This window comes from Ascaphus truei, chromosome 10 (assembly GCF_040206685.1).
Source record: "Ascaphus truei isolate aAscTru1 chromosome 10, aAscTru1.hap1, whole genome shotgun sequence".
Classification (NCBI taxonomy): domain Eukaryota; kingdom Metazoa; phylum Chordata; class Amphibia; order Anura; family Ascaphidae; genus Ascaphus; species Ascaphus truei.
Window position 1 is genome coordinate 59,228,547 of NC_134492.1, and position 24,410 is coordinate 59,252,956.

General features: G+C 52.6%; 1 protein-coding gene across 9 annotated transcripts in view; it reads left to right on the plus strand.

The window, feature by feature from the left end:
* Positions 1–24,410, plus strand: part of NTNG1 (netrin G1) — a 343,984-nt gene that overhangs the window by 263,775 nt on the left and 55,799 nt on the right. For 7 of the 9 annotated variants that reach the window (XM_075617022.1, XM_075617024.1, XM_075617029.1 and 4 more), the window contains one exon: positions 2,057–2,095. The exons of the other annotated variants lie outside the window; for them this stretch is intronic. In XM_075617022.1, the coding sequence (XP_075473137.1) occupies positions 2,057–2,095 (39 nt within the window). The remainder of the gene's footprint in view (positions 1–2,056; positions 2,096–24,410) is intronic. 9 annotated transcript variants of the gene reach the window in all.

Sequence of the window (24,410 nt, forward strand, 5' to 3'; positions counted from 1 at the left end):
TATATATATATATATCAGATAGCTGAAAAAAACGTGATGAGGCCATGTACTGTATAAGAAGCAGTGCCTGGCTTGTCTGACACTGCATATACATTCTATAGGGGACAATGGATGTTTGGTGTAGGACATGTCTGGTGTTGCATGATGGGAATGCTGCATTATACATTTCTCCATATGATCACATTCACCCCATTTCTCACGCCCGCATCGTCAGGGTTACGGGAGCTGACGGGGGAATGGAACATTTCTGTTAGAATTGGAAAAGGCGGGAGATTCAGACGGTATCTCATGGCCCCGCCTCCCTCGGACACCACACCCACATTTACCACATTAGCCACACCCACTCTTAAAAGCGCCACCCTCTGTGTAGATCCTGGCTCCGTCCCCTCACACGGCAACAGATCCTAGACACTTCCTATTACCCCACATACCGTAACCCCTCCCTATAACACCCTCTATTACCCCATATAAACCCTCCCTATACCACCTCCTATTACCCCACATAAGCACTCCCTATAAATCCTCCTATTACCCCATATAACCGCTCCGTATAACTCCTCCTATTACCCCATATAACCTCTCCCTATAACTCCTCCTATTACCCCTTATAACTCCTCCTATTACCCCATATACATTTAGGTAGAGGTTATAACTCCTCCTATTACCCCATATAACCGCTCCCTATAACTCCTCCTATTACCCCATATAACCGCTCCCTATAACTCCTCCTATTATCCCATATAACCGCTCCCTATACCTCCTCCTATTACACCATATAACCGCTCCCTATAACTCCTCCTATTACCCCATCTAACCTCTCCCTATAACTCCTCCTATTATCCCATATAACCGCTCCCTATACCTCCTCCTATTACCCCATATAACCGCTCCCTATAACTCCTCCTATTACCCCATCTAACCTCTCCCTATAACTCCTCCTATTACCCCATATAACCTCTCCCTATAACTCCTCCTATTACCCCATATAACCGCTGCCTATAACTCCTCCTATTACCCCATATAACTGCTCCCTATAACTCCTCCTACTACCCCAAAGAACCGCTCCCTATAACTTATATTATCCCATATAACCGCTACCTATAACTCCTCCTATTACCCCATATAACCGCTCCCTATAATTCCTCCTATTATCCCATATACCCCTCCTTATAACGCCTCCTATTACCCCATATAACCGCTCCCTATAACTCCTCCTATTATCCCATATAACCGCTCCCTATACCTCCTCCTATTACCCCATATAACCGCTCCCTATAACTCCTCCTATTACCCCATCTAACCTCTCCCTATAACTCCTCCTATTACCCCATATAACCTCTCCCTATAACTCCTCCTATTACCCCATATAACCGCTGCCTATAACTCCTCCTATTACCCCATATAACTGCTCCCTATAACTCCTCCTACTACCCCAAAGAACCGCTCCCTATAACTTATATTATCCCATATAACCGCTACCTATAACTCCTCCTATTACCCCATATAACCGCTCCCTATAATTCCTCCTATTATCCCATATACCCCTCCTTATAACGCCTCCTATTACCCCATATAACCGCTCCCTATAACTCCTCCTATTATCCCATATAACCGCTCCCTATAACTCCTCCTATTACCCCATATAACCGCTCCCTATAATTCCTCCTATTATCCCATATACCCCTCCTTATAACGCCTCCTATTACCCCATATAACCGCTCCCTATAACTCCTCCTATTATCCCATATAACCCCTCCTTATAACGCCTCCTACTACCCCAAAGAACCGCTCCCTATAACTCATATTATCCCATATAACCGCTACATATAACTCCTCCTATTACCCCATATAACAGTTTGATCTACGGGTCAGCCATTTGGGGGCATTTCTTTAATTGGGAATAGAAAACCATAGTTAAACATTCTATAATTCTACAGTAGTAAATAAATGTATATATATGTATTGTGTGTGTATATATATATATATATATATATGTATATACCTCTGCTTTTGACGACCTTGTCTAAATACGCCCAAACCTGTCTTTTTACGGCAGCTGTACAAGACAAAAAGAGGAAACAAACCATTACAGCAGGTAATATCATTATTTCCTAACTTATATAGAGTATATATATATGTGTGTATGTATATAGCTGGGAGTGTGCGGCGTATGCTGTATTTACACCCTTTAAGGGGCAAAAGATTTATTGTCAAATCTGCAGGAAATTTGAAACCTCTTTACTGTAGAATTATCTGTACTTAAATAAATTGTACTTAACCACCCTTTTTGCTTACTTACAGCATAAATATAATACAATATTGTATTATATATGTGCTATAGTGTGTGTGTATATATACATAGTCAGTAAGGCAGCTGGCACTCACGTGGAGTTGGAGTAGATGTTGGTGCTTATCCCTTAGAGGTAAGATAGAGATAGATACAGTGTTTTCACTGGACAGCCATGCAGGAAAAACGAGACAGCACACAAAGGTAGTAGTTAAAAAAAACCTGTATTGAAGTACGTGGCACACACCGACGTTTCGGTCCTCACAGAGGGAGCTTTCTCAAGGGAGCACTAAGTACACCACTCAATACAGTTTTTTTTAACTACAGTACTACCTTTGTGTGCTGTCTCGTTTTTATAAATATACACTATATACTGTATGTGTGTATGTATATATATATATATATATATATATATATATATATATATATATATATATATATATATACCATATCACCTTTTAAGTTATGGTGGCAACAAAAAACCTCCAACGTTAGCATACTGTATAGCCAATAAAGAATATCACTTGTGAACACATTCCCATGTCTTAGACAGGTCTGTATATATATATATATATATATATATATATATATATATATATATATATATATATATATATATATATATGCAAATATAACTGTATATATGCAGTTATATTTGCATATTTGCTTTCCTGTGGAGGGTTTTTGTCACTTTTTTTACTCACCATAACTTAACTCAGTATTTTTTTATATATATATATATATATAAATATATATAAATATATATATATATATATATATATATATATGATGTTCTTGTCTTGATGAACGTAACCCCTTCATCGCTATTGCAGCGCCGGCACTGAAGTGGTTAGTTCCCATATTATTGCGACACAATGTTCTCTCAGGTGAGAAACCTCTAGAGTTCGGTTCCTGTCAAGGGTATAAAATAATATTATTTGACCCCAAATCCCATGGAAATGGAAGGTTTTAATGTCTAATTAGCGGTATTTGTTAGAAAATGTCAGACATCCTGTGACAGGGTGAAGTCAGGTACTGATAATTATGCCTGGGAAACATACAGCTGAGTCCTTCATCCAGCACTCAGAAGGTGAACCCAGTAGGAATACTTGATAAATAAGGAAGAAAGCTAAGACAGCTGACAACCAGCTTGATAAGGAGGCTACTGCTTGTAGTAGGTGGCTGACTCAGACCATAGAGCTGTCCTGTGCAAGTTCCTATCCAGAAGGATTTCCTAAACTCTTTCTAGGGACAGAGATTCCCAAATAAAGATACAGTAAGGACTTTAATATTGTAACTATTGTGGTATATGTTTAGGGGTTGGGAACTGGACAAAGCCAGCCAGCCCGATAGATAGGGCCTGGAATGTTTAGTAAGATCTCCCAATGGGAAGTAGGCGTTCTTTTTATTAGTTTTGTTTTATCTTAAAAGGACAGTGTGCCCAAATGTTTATTTGAGTTGTAGAGAAATAAAACCACTCAACATTTGGTTTACCCTGAAACTGCACGTGTGGACTATTATCTGACCTTGCCTACAGGCCATCCTGCTCCAGGTGGTGTCAGAAGTGGGATCGGATGGCCCCTGTATCCAGAGGGCCACACAAATTAAAAAAATATATATATAAAGAAAAGGAAAATGGAGGAAATTTTTTCTCAGTTCCTGCACCAGCAAGCCCAGCGAGATGAGATGCAGGCTCAGCAAACAGAAAAGCTCCTCCAAATGCTGGCTCCAAGTCCAGCCTCAGTCAGACCAGAGATACCAAATAACCCACCGGTGATGCTGCCTAAAATGAAGCCAACAGAAGACCCAGAGGCATTCCTCATCACTTTTGAAAGGGTATCCATGGCTCACGGCTGGATAGTTGATCACTGGGTAATTACTCTGGCGCCACTCCTCATAGGAGAAGCTCAGGCAGCCTACCAGGCTCTTCTGACAGACGAGGCCACGGACTATTAGCGACTAAAGGCTGCTATTCTGGATCGCCTAGGCCTCATCCAGAGACCTACCGACAGCGCTTCCGGACTGTCAAATACACCAACAGAGACAGACTCCGGGTCATAGCCCACCGCTTAGTAGACTTATGTACCAGGTGTATACAACCAGAGAAGCATATCAAGGCAGAGATCCTTGAACAGTTTGTGCTCGAGCAGTTCATACAGATACTGGCCCTCTCCTCCCGCTCCTGGGTAAAAAAGCATGCTGTAACTTCCCTAGATTCAGCGGCCCGCATGGTGCAAAACTTTCTTCGGGATGACAGCCAAGAGGGTAGCTGGGATCAGCCCACGCAAACATCAGCTACTTGCGGTGATGCCACAGGCAGAAGAGCAGACAATCGAGGGTCTACCATCCGCAAGCTCGGGATGTCCAGTCAACCCGATCGGAAGACCCTTTCCCATCTCGGAGGGGTCCGCGTACAAACTCTCAGAGACGACCGTCCCGGATTGAGGCCATTGGATCACCAAAGGGAGGATGCCAACCACAGTATCCCCCGAGATCCTGGACTCCCATCACCCGTGGAGAGGATTCCACCACCAAACAGAAGGGAGGAACCCGTCCCACAGCGGAGAGGTCCGAACGCCGATCACCGTCGAGAGGCTCGACTAACGACCGAGTTTGCTGACTCAGGAGAGGATAAGATGGACTGTTCCTATGCCAGAACCACTGCCATGGTTTCTCTCCGAGGGGACCACGATCCGTGGTTGGTCCCAGCATCAGTAGAGGGGAAAACAGTAAAAGCCCTTGTGGACTCAGGATCTGAAAAAACCCTGATCCTAGAGGGCCTAATTAAAAACAACCGACTATCCTATGAATCTCCATGGAATATCGAATGTATCCATGGGGATACAAAGAAATACCCGACGGCGAACATCCTCCTCCGCATCAATGATCGGGAGGCTAGATACTAGTAGGAGTTGCTCCTGGCTACCTGCCCCTCTTCTACTTGGCCGAGAATGGCCCTACTTGGGAACATTGTTGGCCCCTAATCCGATACCAGAGAAGCCTGGGGACTTGTTCCCCTTTTCCCCAGAGATCTTTCCCCACTTACGCCACCTCCTAAAGACGCGTAAACAGAGACGTGTGGAAAAAGAGGACTGGTTAAGAAAGGCTGGGACTCTTGTTAACCTTAGTCAGCCAAACAGACTGCAAGTCATGGCAGGAGATGACCAGGATGGGGAACACACAGATATGGGAATTTCCAGACTTCGTCAGAGGCAGAGGGAAGACCCAGCTCTGGCTAGACAATATGAGAAGGTGGTATGGGTCAATGATAACATAGTGAATGAACAAAGTGTAAGGGTGTTTCCACATTTCGAACTACTGAATCCTATATCGTATGAATAAAGTTACAACAAACAGGGGAGGTCATTCAACAAATATTGGTCCCTAAAGTTTTTATTAAAACAGTGTTTACCCTTGCCCATACTCTCCCATGGGGTGGTCATTTGGGCAGAGTTAAAACCACCGGCCGCATCTCGTCCCGGTTCTACTGGCCAGGCATATATGGTGATATCATGAAACTATGTGAGACATGTCCTGAATTTCAGTTAACTAGCCAACAGGGACAGAAGCCGACTCCCTTGGTTCCTTTGCCCTTGGTCTCGGTCCCATTCGAGAGGTTTGGTGTAGATCTGCTATGACCTTTAGATCCCTCTGCGAAGGGACATAACTTCATACTAGTTGTTGCAGATTATGCCACCAGATATCCTGAGGCCTTCCCTGTGAGATCAGCCACTGCTAAACAGGTGGCTCACAGGCTGTTAAAGCTGTTCTCTTGGTAAGAACTGCGCCAGGTAATGTTAACAGACAGACTATTGTCTGACCTGGCCTACAGGCCGTCCTGCCACACACCCCAAGTAACAAACCTAAAATGGGATTACCAGACATGCGTTTAGATTGTAAATTCTGCGGAGCAAGACGTCCCCTTGTCTCCTGTTTGGCGGCCCTACGCAGACCACCTCTGGCGCTATAGGGGTTCATGTTTACTGCGCGTTCTGTGGCCTTTTCATTGTTTCGGATGCACAGACCCGGGCCGATGTAATGTAATAATGCCTGATCTCCCCCCTCCCCCCTTCCCGACGCATGCAGCACCTCCAAACTTTGATAGTATACAGGCGATTTCCTCTTTCATAAACGCTTCTACGTGAAAACAAGGTAGAACCGCAGAAGTGACGCAGTTAACCGAATAATAAGCGTCAAAATCAGCTTTTATTTACAGAATATATCAGCTTCTATAGGAAGATTTAATTGCCCCATAAGATGCAATCCAAGCAGGTGATTTTTATTCTTTAACATAGGATTGAAGCGGGGGGTCCCCGGAAGTGAACCCCATTCATTTCAGCTCAGGGGACCCCCTGCTTCTGGAGATACAGACCTCCGTAGGGGGCGCCGGCAGCCGCTCAGCTCGGCTAGCTGGGATCCCGTGATGGCGGAGTTTCGAAGCTCCGTGAATGTCATCCACTGCGGCTTCCTATTGGCCCACAAAACCCAGGATCTTTAAACGTTGCCAAGATACCGGCAGCCCCTTCGGAGCTCTGTATCTCCGGAAGCAGGGGGTCCCCGGAGCTGAAATTAACGGGGTTCACTTCCGGAGACCCCCTGCTTCTATCCTACAGTATGTTAAAAAAAAAAAAAAAAAAAAATAATATATTTTTTAAAAGCATGAATTGCGCCTTTAAGGTACAGGGGCCTTCATTCAGTGCTGTATCCTAAAAACGGATCTTAAATTGTATTGTGCATCACAGTTTCAGTGCTAATAAGTGCCACAAACCTTGTGTTATGTGACACATATGACACTTTGTTGTTACTTTTGATGCATCGCATCGTGTTCAAAACCTGACTGATACAATTTATATTAAAATAAAAAGATCTATATTTTATTTATAACCGGTATCAGTAAATATATAGTATTAGCGCCATATTATGTATAATCGCCGCGCTGTGACAATAACACATTACTTTCCCTGTGTAGTGAAACCTCCGCGCTGCGTCAGGCACATGGCTGGGTTGATACAAAGCGACTTAATTCTGCGCTAACGATATAAACAGAATTTTTAGTGTGGCACTTGGCGGATATTTTGCTGCTTTTTCTAGTACATTCCAGTAACATCTGTGCACCCAGCGCCGCCATTTCTGTGCGCCGAATGCCGCCATTTCTGTGCGCCCAAGGCTGCCAATTCTGTGCGCCCAGTGCCACCATTTCTGTGCGCCTAGCACCGCCATTTCTGTATACCGAGCGGCGGACATTTCTGTGCGCTGTGACGCGATTTCTGTGTTCCCAACGCCGCTATTTCTATGAGCCCAGCGCCACCATTTCTGTGCACCAAGTGCCGCCATTTGTGTGCGCCCAGCGCCGGCCATTTCTACGTACCCAGCATCACCATTTCTGAATGCCCAGTGCTGGTCATTTCTGTGCGCCCAGCACCGGTCATTTCTGTGCGCCCAGCACCGCCATTTATGTACGCCCAGCGCCGCCATTTCTGTGCACCCAGCGCCAGCCATTTCTGTGCACCCAGCGCCGCCATTTCTGTGCGCCCAGCGCCAGCCATTTCTGTACGCCCTGCGCCGGCCATTTCGGTGCACCCAGCGCCGCCATTTCTGTGCACCCATCTCCGCCATTTCTGTGCGCCCAGCGCCGCCATTTCTGTACGCCCAGCGCCGCCATTTCTGTACGCCAAGCGCCGCCATTTCTGTGCACCCAGCGCCAGCCATTTCTGTGTACCCATCGCCAGCCATTTCTGTGCACCCAGCGCCGCCATTTCTGTGCGCCCAGCGCCGGCCATTTCTGTGCGCCGAGCACCTGCCATTTCTGTGCGCCCAGCGCCACCATTTCTGTACGCCCAGCGCCAGCCATTTCTGTGCACCCAGCGCCAACCATTTCTGTGCACCCATCTCCGCCATTTCTGTGCGCCCAGCGCCGCCATTTCTGTACTCCCAGCGCCAGCCAATTCTGTGCGCCCAGCGCCAGCCATTTCTGTGCACCCATCTCCGCCATTTCTGTGTGCCCAGCGCCGCCATTTCTGTGCGCCCAGTTCCGCCATTTCTGTGTGCCCAGCGCCGCCATTTCTGTACTCCCAGCACCACCATTTCTGTGCACCCAGCACCGGCCATTTCTGTGCACCCAGCGCCGCCATTTCTGTGCACCCAGCGCCAGCCATTTCTGTGCGCCCAGCGCCAGCCATTTCTGTGCGCCCAGCGCCACCATTTGTGTGCGCCCAGCGCCAGCCATTTCTGTGCGCCCAGCGCCGCCATTTCTGTGCGCCCAGCGCCGCCATTTCTGTGCGCCCAGCACCGCCATTTCTGTGTGCCCAGCGCCAGCCATTTCTGTACGCCCAGCACCGCCATTTCTGTGCATCCAGCGCCAGCCATTTCTGTGGACCCAGCACCGCCATTTCTGTGCATCCAGCGCCAGCCATTTCTGTGCGCCCAGCGCCAGCCATTTCTGTGCGCCCAGCGCCGCCATTTCTGTGCGCCGAGCGCCACCATTTCTGTGTGCCCAGTGCCAGCTATTTCTGTGCACCCAGCGCCGCCATTTCTCTGCACCCAGCGCCAGCCATTTCTATGCGCCCAGCGGCAGCCATTTCTGTGCGAAATAAAAAAGGGGGAAAAAAGTTACCGCTGAAGATGCAAATGGAGAAATATCATCTTAGTACAGAGCCGCACACACATCTTAGTACAAGCGCAATTGAAATCAAGACATCTGTACGCCAAATGTCGCGCCCAAAAAGCTGTTTGTGGCGCTTAGTACACAGGCCCCGATATTTTCACTTATTTTGCTTCTTGTGCAAAAATGAGCATTTTTCTATTTTCATCGGGGCCCTTGTAAATCTATGCGGTCTTTATTACAATGCCACTTTATCTCTTTGGCTGAAGATTACAGATAGATAAAGGTAGCACACGTTTGTCACTTAATAATCATGTCACTGCCATTAGTTCACTTTGACCCTAGGAGCGACTTGGCCTCTGGGACCCGCTTTTATTTACACGTATAGGAAGCAGGGGGTCCCCGGAGAATCTGCCGCCGGAATTTCGTGGCGGTTTAAATCTCCGTTAAGCGAGTGAAGAGCGTAAGGAAGAATTCAATAAGGCTACTTTTCTGTAACTTCCACCCGATGGGCTCCGTTGTGTTCTGCTGGCTAAAGTCTCTCCGGCTGCAAAACGGGAGCGAGATCTGTGCAATAACATCGCACCCATAAAACCATGTGGGATTATTTCCTTTGCTAAATCTGGCGCTGTTCTTTTGCCCCAGTTTTTCATCTCAAAGGCTCTGAAAAATACGCCCCTTGGTGCGTGATGTGTTAAGGTAAAAGTGGGGTAATTGTAGGCAAAGAAATCTGCACTATAATACTTACATAGTTACATAGTAGATGAGGTTGAAAAAAGACGTACGTCCATCAAGTTCAACCTGTGCTAAATGTAGACGACAGATACGTGATACTATATACATACAAACAGTATTAAAATACTACTATTAAAATAGTCTATGCCTCGAGTTTGCTGGCTGAGCTCCTCTCCCCCACAACAAAGAGTTTCCTGGCTGAGCTCCTCTCCCCCACAACAAAGAGTTTCCTGGTTGGCTGACTGAGCTCCTCTCCCCCACAACAAAGAGTTTCCTGGCTGGGCTCCTCTCCCCCACAACAAAGAGTTTCCTGGTTGGCTGGGCTCCTCTCCCCACAACAAAGAGTTTCCTGGCTGGGCTCCTCTCCACCACAACAAAGAGTTTTCTGGTTGGCTGGCTGGGCTCCTCTCCCCCACAACAAAGAGTTTCCTGGCTGGGCTCCTCTCCCCCACAACAAAGAGTTTCCTGGCTGAGCTCCTCTCCCCCACAACAAAGAGTTTCCTGGTTGGCTGACTGGGCTCCTCTCCCCCACAACAAAGAGCTTCCTGGTTGGCTGACTGGGCTCCTCTCCCCCACAACAAAGAGTTTCCTGGTTGGCTGACTGGGCTCCTCTCCCCCACAACAAAGAGTTTCCTGGTTGGCTGGGCTCCTCTCCCCCACAACAAAGAGTTTCCTGGTTGGCTGGCTGGGCTCCTCTCCCCCCACAACAAAGAGTTTCCTGGTTGGCTGGCTGGGCTCCTCTCCCCCACAACAAAGAGTTTCCTGGTTGGCTGACTGGGCTCCTCTCCCCCACAACAAAGAGTTTCCTGGTTGGCTGACTGGGCTCCTCTCCCCCACAACAAAGAGTTTCCTGGTTGGCTGACTGGGCTCCTCTCCCCCACAACAAAGAGTTTCCTGGTTGGCTGACTGGGCTCCTCTCCCCCACAACAAAGAGCTTCCTCGTTGGCTGACTGGGCTCCTCTCCCCCACAACAAAGAGTTTCCTGGCTGGGCTCCTCTCCCCCACAACAAAGAGTTTCCTGGTTGGCTGGGCTCCTCTCCCTCATAACAAAGAGTTTCCTGTCTGGGCTCCTCTCCCCCACAACAAAGAGTTTCCTTGTTGGCTGGGCTCCTCTCCCCCACAACAAAGAGTTTCCTGGCTGGGCTCCTCTCCCCCACAACAAAGAGTTTCCTGGCTGGGCTCCTCTCCCCCACAACAAAGAGTTTCCTGGTTGGCTGACTGGGCTCCTCTCCCCCATAACAAAGAGCTTCCTGGTTGGCTGACTGGGCTCCTCTCCCCCACAACAAAGAGTTTCTTGGTTGGCTGACTGGGCTCCTCTCCCCCACAACAAAGAGTTTCCTGGTTGGCTGACTGGGCTCCTCTCCCCCACAACAAAGAGTTTCCTGGTTGGCTGACTGGGCTCCTCTCCCCCACAACAAAGAGTTTCCTGGTTGGCTGGGCTCCTCTCCCCCACAACAAAGAGTTTCCTGGTTGGCTGACTGGGCTCCTCTCCCCCACAACAAAGAGTTTCCTGGTTGGCTGGGCTCCTCTCCCCCACAATAAAGAGTTTCCTGGTTGGCTGACTGGGCTCCTCTCCCCCACAACAAAGAGTTTCCTGGTTGGCTGGCTGGGCTCCTCTCCCCCCACAACAAAGAGTTTCCTGGTTGGCTGGGCTCCTCTCCCTCATAACAAAGAGTTTCCTGGCTGGCTGAGCTCCTCTCCTCCACAACAAAGAGTTTCCTGGTTGGCTGACTGGGCTCCTCTCCCTCACAACAAAGAGTTTCCTGGTTGGCTGACTGGGCTCCTCTCCCCCACAACAAAGAGCTTCCTGGTTGGCTGACTGGGCTCCTCTCCCCCACAACAAAGAGTTTCCTGGTTGGCTGACTGGGTTCCTCTCCCCCACAACAAAGAGTTTCCTGTCTGGGCTCCTCTCCCTCATAACAAAGAGTTTCCTGTCTGGGCTCCTCTCCCCCACAACAAAGAGTTTCCTTGTTGGCTGGGCTCCTCTCCACCACAACAAAGAGTTTCCTGGCTGGGCTCCTCTCCCCCACAACAAAGAGTTTCCTGGCTGGGCTCCTTTCCCCCACAACAAAGAGTTTCCTGGCTGAGCTCCTCTCCCCCACAACAAAGAGTTTCCTGGTTGGCTGACTGGGCTCCTCTCCCCCACAACAAAGAGCTTCCTGGTTGGCTGACTGGGCTCCTCTCCCCCACAACAAAGAGTTTCCTGGTTGGCTGACTGGGCTCCTCTCCCCCACAACAAACAGTTTCCTGGTTGGCTGGGCTCCTCTCCCCCACAACAAAGAGTTTCCTGGTTGGCTGGCTGGGCTCCTCTCCACCCACAACAAAGAGTTTCCTGGTTGGCTGGCTGGGCTCCTCTCCCCCACAACAAAGAGTTTCCTGTTTGGCTGACTGGGCTCCTCTCCCCCACAACAAAGAGTTTCCTGGTTGGCTGACTGGGCTCCTCTCCCCCACAACAAAGAGTTTCCTGGTTGGCTGACTGGGCTCCTCTCCCCCACAACAAAGAGTTTCCTGGTTGGCTGGCTGGGCTCCTCTCCCCCACAACAAAGAGTTTCCTGGTTGGCTGACTGGGCTCCTCTCCCCCACAACAAAGAGTTTCCTGGTTGGCTGGCTGGGCTCCTCTCCCCCACAACAAAGAGTTTCCTGGTTGGCTGGCTGGGCTCCTCTCCCCCACAACAAAGAGTTTCCTGGTTGGCTGACTGGGCTCCTCTCCCCCACAACAAAGAGTTTCCTGGTTGGCTGACTGGGCTCCTCTCCCCCACAACAAAGAGCTTCCTCGTTGGCTGACTGGGCTCCTCTCCCCCACAACAAAGAGTTTCCTGGCTGGGCTCCTCTCCCCCACAACAAAGAGTTTCCTGGTTGGCTGGGCTCCTCTCCCTCATAACAAAGAGTTTCCTGTCTGGGCTCCTCTCCCCCACAACAAAGAGTTTCCTTGTTGGCTGGGCTCCTCTCCCCCACAACAAAGAGTTTCCTGGCTGGGCTCCTCTCCCCCACAACAAAGAGTTTCCTGGCTGGGCTCCTCTCCCCCACAACAAAGAGTTTCCTGGTTGGCTGACTGGGCTCCTCTCCCCCATAACAAAGAGCTTCCTGGTTGGCTGACTGGGCTCCTCTCCCCCACAACAAAGAGTTTCTTGGTTGGCTGACTGGGCTCCTCTCCCCCACAACAAAGAGTTTCCTGGTTGGCTGACTGGGCTCCTCTCCCCCACAACAAAGAGTTTCCTGGTTGGCTGACTGGGCTCCTCTCCCCCACAACAAAGAGTTTCCTGGTTGGCTGGGCTCCTCTCCCCCACAACAAAGAGTTTCCTGGTTGGCTGACTGGGCTCCTCTCCCCCACAACAAAGAGTTTCCTGGTTGGCTGGGCTCCTCTCCCCCACAATAAAGAGTTTCCTGGTTGGCTGACTGGGCTCCTCTCCCCCACAACAAAGAGTTTCCTGGTTGGCTGGCTGGGCTCCTCTCCCCCCACAACAAAGAGTTTCCTGGTTGGCTGGGCTCCTCTCCCTCATAACAAAGAGTTTCCTGGCTGGCTGAGCTCCTCTCCTCCACAACAAAGAGTTTCCTGGTTGGCTGACTGGGCTCCTCTCCCTCACAACAAAGAGTTTCCTGGTTGGCTGACTGGGCTCCTCTCCCCCACAACAAAGAGCTTCCTGGTTGGCTGACTGGGCTCCTCTCCCCCACAACAAAGAGTTTCCTGGTTGGCTGACTGGGTTCCTCTCCCCCACAACAAAGAGTTTCCTGTCTGGGCTCCTCTCCCTCATAACAAAGAGTTTCCTGTCTGGGCTCCTCTCCCCCACAACAAAGAGTTTCCTTGTTGGCTGGGCTCCTCTCCACCACAACAAAGAGTTTCCTGGCTGGGCTCCTCTCCCCCACAACAAAGAGTTTCCTGGCTGGGCTCCTTTCCCCCACAACAAAGAGTTTCCTGGCTGAGCTCCTCTCCCCCACAACAAAGAGTTTCCTGGTTGGCTGACTGGGCTCCTCTCCCCCACAACAAAGAGCTTCCTGGTTGGCTGACTGGGCTCCTCTCCCCCACAACAAAGAGTTTCCTGGTTGGCTGACTGGGCTCCTCTCCCCCACAACAAACAGTTTCCTGGTTGGCTGGGCTCCTCTCCCCCACAACAAAGAGTTTCCTGGTTGGCTGGCTGGGCTCCTCTCCACCCACAACAAAGAGTTTCCTGGTTGGCTGGCTGGGCTCCTCTCCCCCACAACAAAGAGTTTCCTGTTTGGCTGACTGGGCTCCTCTCCCCCACAACAAAGAGTTTCCTGGTTGGCTGACTGGGCTCCTCTCCCCCACAACAAAGAGTTTCCTGGTTGGCTGACTGGGCTCCTCTCCCCCACAACAAAGAGTTTCCTGGTTGGCTGGCTGGGCTCCTCTCCCCCACAACAAAGAGTTTCCTGGTTGGCTGACTGGGCTCCTCTCCCCCACAACAAAGAGTTTCCTGGTTGGCTGGCTGGGCTCCTCTCCCCCACAACAAAGAGTTTCCTGGTTGGCTGGCTGGGCTCCTCTCCCCCACAACAAAGAGTTTCCTGGTTGGCTGACTGGGCTCCTCTCCCCCACAACAAAGAGTTTCCTGGTTGGCTGGCTGGGCTCCTCTCCCCCACAACAAAGAGTTTCCTGGTTGACTGGGCTCCTCTCCCCTACAAAAAAGAGTTTCCTGGCTGGGCTCCTCTCCCTCATAACAAAGAGTTTCCTGGCTGGCTGACTGGGCTCCTCTCCACCACAACAAAGTTTCCTGGCTGACTGGGCTCCTCTCCCCCACAACAAAGAGTTTCCTGGCTGGGCTCCTCTCCCTCATAACAAAGAGTTTCCTGGCTGGCTGACTGGGCTCCTCTCCACCACAACAAAGTTTCCTGGCTGACTGGGCTCCTCTCCCCCACAACAAAGAGTTTCCTGGTTGGCTGACTGGGCTCCTTTCCCCCACAACAAAGAGTTTCCTGGCTGGGCTCCTTTCCCCCACAACAAAGAGTTTCCTGGCTGGGCTCCTCTCCCCCACAACAAAGAGTTTCCTGGCTGGGCTCCTCTCCCCCACAACAAAGAGTTTCCTGGCTGGGCTCCTCTCCCCCACAACACAGTGTTTCCTGGTTGGCTGACTGGGCTCCTTTCCCCCACAACACAGAGTTTCCTGGCTGGGCTCCTCTCCCACACAACAAAGAGTTTCCTGGCTGGGCTCCTCTCCCCCACAACACAGAGTTTCCTGGTTGGCTGACTGGGCTCCTCTCCCCCACAACAAAGAGTTTCCTGGTTGGCTGACTGGGCTCCTCTCCCCCACAACAAAGAGTTTCCTGGCTGGGCTCCTTACCCCCACAACAAAGAGTTTCCTGGCTGGGCTCCTCTCCCCCACAACAAAGAGTTTCCTGGCTGGGCTCCTCTCCCCCACAACAAAGAGTTTCCTGGCTGGGCTCCTCTCCCCCACAACACAGAGTTTCCTGGTTGGCTGACTGGGCTCCTCTCCCCCACAACAAAGAGTTTCCTGGTTGGCTGACTGGGCTCCTCTCCCCCACAACAAAGAGTTTCCTGGTTGGCTGACTGGGCTCCTCTCCCCCACAACAAAGAGTTTCCTGGTTGGCTGACTGGGCTCCTCTCCCCCACAACAAAGAGTTTCCTGGTTGGCTGACTGGGCTCCTCTCCCCCACAACAAAGAGTTTCCTGGTTGGCTGGCTGGGCTCCTCTCCCCCCACAACAAAGAGTTTCCTGGTTGGCTGGCTGGGCTCCTCTCCCCCACAACAAAGAGTTTCCTGGTTGGCTGACTGGGCTCCTCTCCCCCACAACAAAGAGTTTCCTGGTTGGCTGGGCTCCTCTCCCCCACAACAAAGAGTTTCCTGGTTGGCTGGCTGGGCTCCTCTCCCTCACAACAAAGAGTTTCCTGGTTGGCTGGCTGGGCTCCTCTCCCTCACAACAAAGAGTTTCCTGGTTGGCTGGGCTCCTCTCCCCCCACAACAAAGAGTTTCCTGGTTGGCTGGCTGGGCTCCTCTCCCCCACAACAAAGAGTTTCCTGGTTGGCTGGCTGGGCTCCTCTCCCCCACAACAAAGAGTTTCCTGGCTGGCTGGGCGCCTCTCCCCCACAACAAAGAGTTTCCTGGTTGGCTGGGCTCCTCTCCCCCACAACAAAGAGTTTCCTGGATGGCTGGCTGGGCTCCTCTCCCCCACAACAAAGAGTTTCCTGGTTGGCTGGCTGGGCTCCTCTCCCTCACAACAAAGAGTTTCCTGGTTGGCTGGGCTCCTCTCCCCCCACAACAAAGAGTTTCCTGGTTGGCTGGGCTCCTCTCCCCCCACAACAAAGAGTTTCCTGGTTGGCTGGCTGGGCTCCTCTCCCCCACAACAAAGAGTTTCCTGGTTGGCTGGCTGGGCTCCTCTCCCCCACAACAAAGAGTTTCCTGGCTGGCTGGGCGCCTCTCCCCCACAACAAAGAGTTTCCTGGTTGGCTGGGCTCCTCTCCCCCACAACAAAGAGTTTCCTGGATGGCTGGCTGGGCTCCTCTCCCCCACAACAAAGAGTTTCCTGGTTGGCTGGGCTCCTCTCCCCCCACAACAAAGAGTTTCCTGGTTGGCTGGCTGGGCTCCTCTCCCCCACAACAAAGAGTTTCCTGGCTGGGCTCCTCTCCCCCACAACAAAGAGATTCCTGGTTGGGCTCCTCTCCCTCATAACAAAGAGTTTCCTGGCTGGGCTCCTCTCCCCCACAACAAAGAGTTTCCTGGTTGGCTGGCTGGGCTCCTCTCCCCCACAACAAAGAGTTTCCTGGCTGGCTGGGCGCCTCTCCCCCACAACAAAGAGTTTCCTGGTTGGCTGGGCTCCTCTCCCCCACAACAAAGAGTTTCCTGGTTGGCTGGCTGGGCTCCTCTCCCCCACAACAAAGAGTTTCCTGGTTGGCTGGGCTCCTCTCCCCCCACAACAAAGAGTTTCCTGGTTGGCTGGCTGGGCTCCTCTCCCCCACAACAAAGAGTTTCCTGGCTGGGCTCCTCTCCCCCACAACAAAGAGTTTCCTGGTTGGGCTCCTCTCCCTCATAACAAAGAGTTTCCTGGCTGGGCTCCTCTCCCCCACAACAAAGAGTTTCCTGGTTGGCTGGCTGGGCTCCTCTCCCCCACAACAAAGAGTTTCCTGGCTGGCTGGGCGCCTCTCCCCCACAACAAAGAGTTTCCTGGTTGGCTGGGCTCCTCTCCCCCACAACAAAGAGTTTCCTGGTTGGCTGGCTGGGCTCCTCTCCCCCACAACAAAGAGTTTCCTGGTTGGCTGGGCTCCTCTCCCCCCACAACAAAGAGTTTCCTGGTTGGCTGGCTGGGCTCCTCTCCCCCACAACAAAGAGTTTCCTGGCTGGGCTCCTCTCCCCCACAACAAAGAGTTTCCTGGTTGGGCTCCTCTCCCTCATAACAAAGAGTTTCCTGGCTGGGCTCCTCTCCCCCACAACAAAGAGTTTCCTGGCTGGATGCTGGCTGTCTCCTCTCCACAAAATACTTTCTGCCTTTGGCTAGGTAGGCAAGGCACCTGACCACAGCACTGTGATGTCACATGAGTTCATCATGTGACGTCATAATGCACAGTGTTGGTTAGCTATCAATGCTGCAGCCTGACAGGAGGAAGTAGCAGTCATTGGGTAGCATGGGGCAGAGGAGGCGGAGGGTTTCGTTGTGCCAGCAAATCTTAGTTAACTCAATAACATCCTGCAGACCAATGGCGGCAGGGATAAAATGTAAGTGCCGCTTGTACTAACAAGGGTCGAGCTTGGGAGTTTTTTTTTAATTGGCTGAATATTCCCTTATCTTACTATATTATAAAAAAATATTAACTTTCTTCTTCAATCATCATGACCAAAATGACAGGAGAGGGGGGCGATGATTGGAGAGAGAAGAGGGGGGGGGGGTAAGTGACTGGAGAGGGGGCGGTGACAGGAGAGGGGGGGAAGTGACAGGAGAGGGGGGCAGTGACAGGAGAGGGGGGGAAGTGACGGGTGAGGTGAGGGGGCAGTGACAGGAGAGGGGGGAAGTGACAGGAGAGAGGGAGGGAGGGGGCAGTGACAGGAGAGGGGGGGGAAGTGACAGGAGAGGGGGGAGTGACATGAGAGGGGGGGAAGTGACAGGAGAGAGGGAGGGAGGGGGCAGTGACAGGAGAGGGGGGGAAGTGACAGGAGGGGGGAGTGCCAGGACAGGGGGGGAAGTGACAGGAGAGGGAGGGAGGGGGCAGTGACAGGAGAGGGGGGAAGTGACAGGAGAGGGGGAGTGACAGGAGAGGGGGGGAAGTGACAGGAGAGAGGGAGGGAGGGGGCAGTGACAGGAGAGGGGGGGAAGTGACAGGAGAGGGGGGAGTGACAGGAGAGGGGGGAAGTGACAGGAGAGAGGGGAGTGACAGGAGAGGGGGGAAGTGACAGGAGAGAGGGAGGGAGGGGGCAGTGACAGGAGAGGGGGGAGTGACAGGAGAGAGGGAGGGAGGGGACAGTGACAGGTGAGAGGGGAGTGACAGGAGAGGGGGGGAAGTGACAGGAGGGGGGGGAGTGACAGGAGAGGGGGGAGTGACAGGAGAGGGGGGAAGTGACAGGAGAGGATATAGTGGTGTTACATGACTGAGAGGCGGGTTAACAGTGGTTGACCTTAAACTCCCATAAGCCTCTATCTTCTTCTTCCTGTTACTGAACCTCTGCAATCTAGGGCTATATCCACTAAGCGTGGTTAAATCCGGTCTCATAACGGGACGTGACCTATAACAGGAGCGGGCGTGATGTTCCCTGAGGTCACCGTGTCTCCTCTCAGCTAATTATATGCAGAAGCAGCGTCTGTTCTACATGTCATTAGCATGGGGTCACCGTCACGTTATTGTAGCATCATGTGGTGTTATCTCCCAGTAACGTGACGGTGCGTCTTAGGCTGTGTCCATAGAGGGGCAGATCTAAAGGCAGTGATCGCGTCTATACAGCGTGCGGACGGGCGCGGTGCGCATGAAATAAATCAAAACTGATTTCTCATGCGATAGGACGGTCACGTGAGCGGCTCGCCCAATGAGGGCGAACCAGCTCCGTGATGTCACTAGCCCGCCCATACGCGCCCCCGGAGGGCGCGCGTACAAAGGCCAGGGAAAGAACCCGCTTTCCCTCAGCCTCCGCACGGCTGCAGTGTCTGGATGCAGCCTTAGTGTTACTCCCGTCCAGAGACGGAAATAGGGGTTTATCTCACGTGAGAGGGGGAAATAACGCTGTGTTAGTTATATCACCGCACTGTGGGGTTACCCCCATCCAGAGCCGGAAATAGGGGGTTTATCTCACTGTGAGAGAGAGGGAAATAACGCTATGTTAGTTATATCACCTCACTGTGGGGTTACCCCCATCCAGACCCGGAAATAGGGGTTTAACTCACGGCGAGAGAGAGGGAAATAACGCCATGTTAGTTATATCGCCTCACTGTGGGGTTACCCCCATCCAGACCCGGAAATAGGGGTATAACTCACGGCGAGAGAGAGAAATAACGCTATGTTAGTTATATCACCTCAGTTTGGGGTTACCCCCATCCAGACCCGGAAATAGGGGTTTATCTCACGGTGAGAGAGAGGGAAATAACACTATGTTAGTTATATCACCTCACTGTGGGGTTACCCTCATCCAGACCCGGAAATAGGGGTTTAACTCACGGTGAGAGAGGAAAATAACGCTATGTTAGTTATATCACCTCACTTTGGGGTTACCCCCATCCAGACCCGGAAATAGGGGTTTATCTCACGGTGAGAGAGAGGGAAATAACGCTATGTTAGTTATATCACCTCACTGTGGGGTTACTCCCATCCAGACCCGGAAATAGGGGTTTAACTCACGGCGAGAGAGAGGGAAATAACGCCATGTTAGTTATATCCCCTCACTGTGGGGTTACCCCCATCCAGACCCGGAAATAGGGGTTTATCTCACGGTGAGAGAGAGAAATAACGCTATGTTAGTTATATCACCTCACTTTGGGGTTACCCCCATCCAGACCCGGAAATAGGGGTTTATCTCACGGTGAGAGAGAGGGAAATAACACTATGTTAGTTATATCACCTCACTGTGGGGTTACCCTCATCCAGACCCGGAAATAGGGGTTTAACTCACGGTGAGAGAGGAAAATAACGCTATGTTAGTTATATCACCTCACTTTGGGGTTACCCCCAACCAGACCCGGAAATAGGGGTTTATTTTACGGTGAGAGAGGGAAATAACGCTATGTTAGTTATATCCCCTCACTGTGGGGTTACCCCCATCCAGACCCGGAAATAGGGGTTTATCTCACAGTGAGAGAGAGGGAAATAACGCTATGTTAGTTATATCACCTCACTTTGGGGTTACCCCCATCCGGACCCGTAAATAGGGGTTTATCTCACGGTGAGAGAGGAAAATAACGCTATGTTAGTTATATCACCTCACTGTGGGGTTACCCCCATCCAGACCCGGAAATAGGGGTTTATCTCACAGTGAGAGAGAGGGAAATAACGCTATGTTAGTTATATCACCTCACTGTGGGGTTACCCCCATCCAGACACGGAAATAGGGGTTTATCTCACAGTGAGAGAGAGGGAAATAACGCTATGTTAGTTATATCACCTCACTGTGGGGTTACCCGCAGACCCTATAAAATCCCTGTCACTGCCTGGGTGTGAGTAACTCCACGTTTTGGTATAACCTAGCTAACGTTACGCCAAGTCCCCGCGTTAACTTTAACTTTCTTTAGTGGCTATGCCACGTTATAATCACGCCTCATCATTTTGCATATAATTTGCATGTCATTATCACTAACGGCTGTTATAATTACCGCTATGCTCTTTACGGGGAAGAACGCGTCGTCCTGTGAAGATACGCGATTAATATTAACGTGACGCTAATGCAGGTTAATGCCAAGTTACGGGATGTAATGGTGAATCTGGAACTCTGGCACTGTGGGTTTGGGGGTGTATGGGTTTGGGGGGGTGTGGGTTTGGAGGTGTATAGGTTTGAGGGTGTATAGGTGTGGAGGTTTCTGGGTTTGGGGGTGTATGGGTTTGGGGGTGTATGGGTTTGGGGGTGTCTGGGTTTGGGGGTGTCTGGGTTTGGGGGTGTCTGGGTTTGGGGGTATCTGGGTTTGGGGGTGTATGGGTTTGGAGGTGTCTGGGTTTGGGGGTGTCTGGGTTTGGGGGTGTCTGGGTTTGGGGGTGTCTGGGTTTGAGGGTGTATACGCTGATGGGGGAGGTTAGGAAACTGCACAGACGGCTTTGGCAATCCCTTTAAGATTTATAGGATGGGAACTGAACCTCCAGCGCCTGAGAGCCGCGATAAATCAGATTCTGACCTAGATTCACGGGTAGCAAATAAATGCAATTATCTCAGTAATCTGCTCCAAATTATTTTGTCTGGGCCTCTGCACTATAACCGTAACCGAACAAAACGGGGATGAATCACTGGCCTTAATTGCATGGATTAGCAAAGAGTCTGAGCGCGGAATGAAAGCGAACCTTCTCTCATTCTTCCCAGGCAATGATTCAACGGTTCTCACCTACACAGGGGGGGAGGGAGAGAAGGGAAACCGGGGTGGGGGGATATGGGGGGGAGAGGGGGATACAGGGGGAGGGAGAGAAGGGAAACCGGGGTGGGGGGGGGGGGGTAAATGGGGGGGAGACGTAAGCAGGGGGAGGGAGAGGGGGGATAGAAGAGAGATGGGGGAAAGGGAGACGGGGAAACGGGGAGGGAGAGGGGGAAAACATGGAGGGGGAGGGAGAGAAGGGAAATGAGGGTGGGGAGAAGGGGGAAACAGGGAGGGAGAGGGAATAGGGAGAGGGCAGAGGGGGAAGCAGGGGGATGGAGAGGGATGAAACGGTGTGGGAGAGGGGGAAACAGAGGGAGGGAGATATGGGTGAGAGAGAGGGGGGAGACAGAAGAGGAAAAAACAAGGGGGAGATGGGAAACGGGGAGGGAGAGGGGAGACAGGAGAGGGTGAAACTGGGAGAGAAGGAAGACGGGAAAATGGGGAAGGAGAGGGGTAGACAGGAGAGGGGGAAACGGGGGAGGGAGAGGGGGGAGACGGGAGGGGGAAACAGAGAAGGGAAACTGGGGAGGGATGGGGAAACAGAGAGAAGGGAAACGGGGGAGGGAGAGGGGGGAGACAAGGAAACGGGAGGAAGAGGGGTGAGACGGGAGGGGGAAACAGGGAGAGAAGGGAAATGGGGGAGGGAGAGGGGGGGGAAAGGGGAGGGGGAATCGGGGAGAGAAGGGAAACGGGGGAGGGAGAGAGGGGGAACGGGGAGGGAGAAGGGGAAACTGGGAGAGTGGAAAGATGAGGAAAAGAGAGGAAGAGGAAGACTGGTGATTGTGAGGGAAAAGTTAGGGGAGGAAGAGGAGGGAGTGAAATTCGGAAGACGGGGGGAGAAGATAGACAAGGGGAGGGGGAAGAGAGGGCAAGGATGGGGGAAGTCGAGAAGGGAGACGGAGAGGGAAAGATGGGGAGGCGATAGGGGACACGTGGGTAGATCAGAGACAAGGAGAGCGGAGACACGGGGGATGAGAGCGGAGACACGGGGAGGAGAGCAGAGACACGGGGAGGAGAGCAGAGACACGGGGAGGAGAGTAGAGACACGGGGGGAGTGGAGACAGGGAAGAGAGCAGAGACACGGGGATGAGAGCAGAGACACGGGGGAGGAGAGCAGAGACACAGGGGGAGGAGAACAGAGACACAGGGGGAGGAGAGCGGAGACAAGGAGAGCGGAGACACGGGAGGAGAGCAGAGACACGGGGGAGGAGAGCGGAGACACAGGAGAGGAGAGCAGGGACACGGGGAGGAGAGCAGAGACAAGGGTGGAGGAGAGCAGAGACAAGGGGGGAGGAGAGCAGAGACGGGGAGGAGAGCAGAGACGGGGGAGGAGAACAGAGACACGGGGAGGAGAGCAGAGACAAGGGGGGAGGAGAGCAGAGACAAGGGGGGAGGAGAACAGAGATGGGGAGGAGAGCAGAGTCACGGGGTGAGGAGAGCAGAGACACGGGGGAGGAGAGCAGAGACACGGGGAGGAGAGCAGAGACACGGGGGAGGAGAGCAGAGACACGGGGAGGAGAGTAGAGACATGGGGAGGAGAGCAGACACACGAGGGGAGGAGAGCAGAGACACGGGGGGAGGAGAGCAGAGACACTGGGGGAGGAGAGCAGAGACAGGGAGGAGAGCAGAGACAAGGGAGGAGAGCAGAGACACGGGAGGAGAGCAGAGACAAGGGGGAGGAGAGCAGAGACACGGGGAGGAGAGTAGAGACACGGGGAGGAGAGCAGAGGCGGGGAGGAGAGCAGAGACGGGGGAGGAGAACAGAGACACGGGGAGGAGAGCAGAGACACGGGGGAGGAGAGCAGAGACACGGGGGAGGAGAGCAGAGACACGGGGGAGGAGAGCAGAGACACGGGGAGGAGAGTAGAGACATGGGGAGGAGAGGAGACACATGAGGGGAGGAGAGCAGAGACACTGGGGGTGGAGAGCAGAGACAGGGAGGAGAGCAGAGACACGGGAGGAGAGCAGAGACACGGGAGGAGAGCAGAGACAAGGGGGAGGAGAGCAGAGACACGGGGAGGAGAGTAGAGACACGGGGAGGAGAGCAGAGGCGGGGAGGAGAGCAGACACACGAGGGGAGGAGAGCAGAGACACGGGACGAGAGCAGAGACACTGGGGGAGGAGAGCACAGACATGGGGGAGGAGAGCAGAGACACGGGAGAGGAGAGCAAAGACGGGGAGAAGAGCAGAGAGTTGGGGGAGGAGAGACACGGGGAGGAGAGCAGAGACATGGGGAGGAGAGCAGAGACACGGGGGAGGAGAGCAGAGACACGGGAGAGGAGAACAGAGACATGGGGGAGGAGAGCAGAGACACGGGAAAGGAGAGCAGAGACACGGGGAGGAGAGCAGAGACACGGGGAGGAGAGCAGAGACACGGGGGAGAGCAGAGACACGGGGGAGGAGAGCAGAGACACGGGGAGGAGAGCAGAGACACGGGGAGGAGAGCAGAGACACGGGGGAGAGCAGAGACACGGGGGAGAGCAGAGACACGGGGAGGAGAGCAGAGACACGGGGGAGGAGAGCAGAGACACGGGAGAGGAGAACAGAGACATGGGGGAGGAGAGCAGAGACACGGGGAGGAGAGCAGAGACACGGGGGAGGAAAGCAGAGACACAGGGAGGAGAGCAGAGACACGGGAAAGGTGAGCAGAGACACGGGGAGGAGAGCAGAGACACGGGGAGGAGAGCAGAGATACGGGGAGGAGAGCAGAGACACGGAGAGGAGAGCAGAGACACGGGGGAGGAGAGCAGAGACACGGGAGAGGAGAACAGAGACACGGGAAAGGAGAGCAGAGACATGGGGAGGAGAGCAGAGACACGGGGAGGAGAGCAGAGACACGGAGAGGAGAGCAGAGACACGGGGAGGAAAGCAGAGACACGGGGAGGAGAGCAGAGACACGGGGAGGAAAGCAGAGACACGGGGAGGAGAGCAGAGACACGGGGAGGAGAGCAGAGACACGGGAGAGGAGAGCAGAGACACGGGAGAGGAGAACAGAGACACGGGAAAGGAGAGCAGAGACATGGGGAGGAGAGCAGAGACACGGGGAGGAGAGCAGAGACACGGAGAGGAGAGCAGAGACACGGGGAGGAAAGCAGAGACACGGGGGAGGAGAGCAGAGACACGGGGAGGAGAGTAGAGACACGGGGAGGAGAGCAGAGGCGGGGAGGAGAGCAGACACACGAGGGGAGGAGAGCAGAGACACGGAACGAGAGCAGAGACACTGGGGGAGGAGAGCACAGACATGGGGGAGGAGAGCAGAGACACGGGAGAGGAGAGCAAAGACGGGGAGA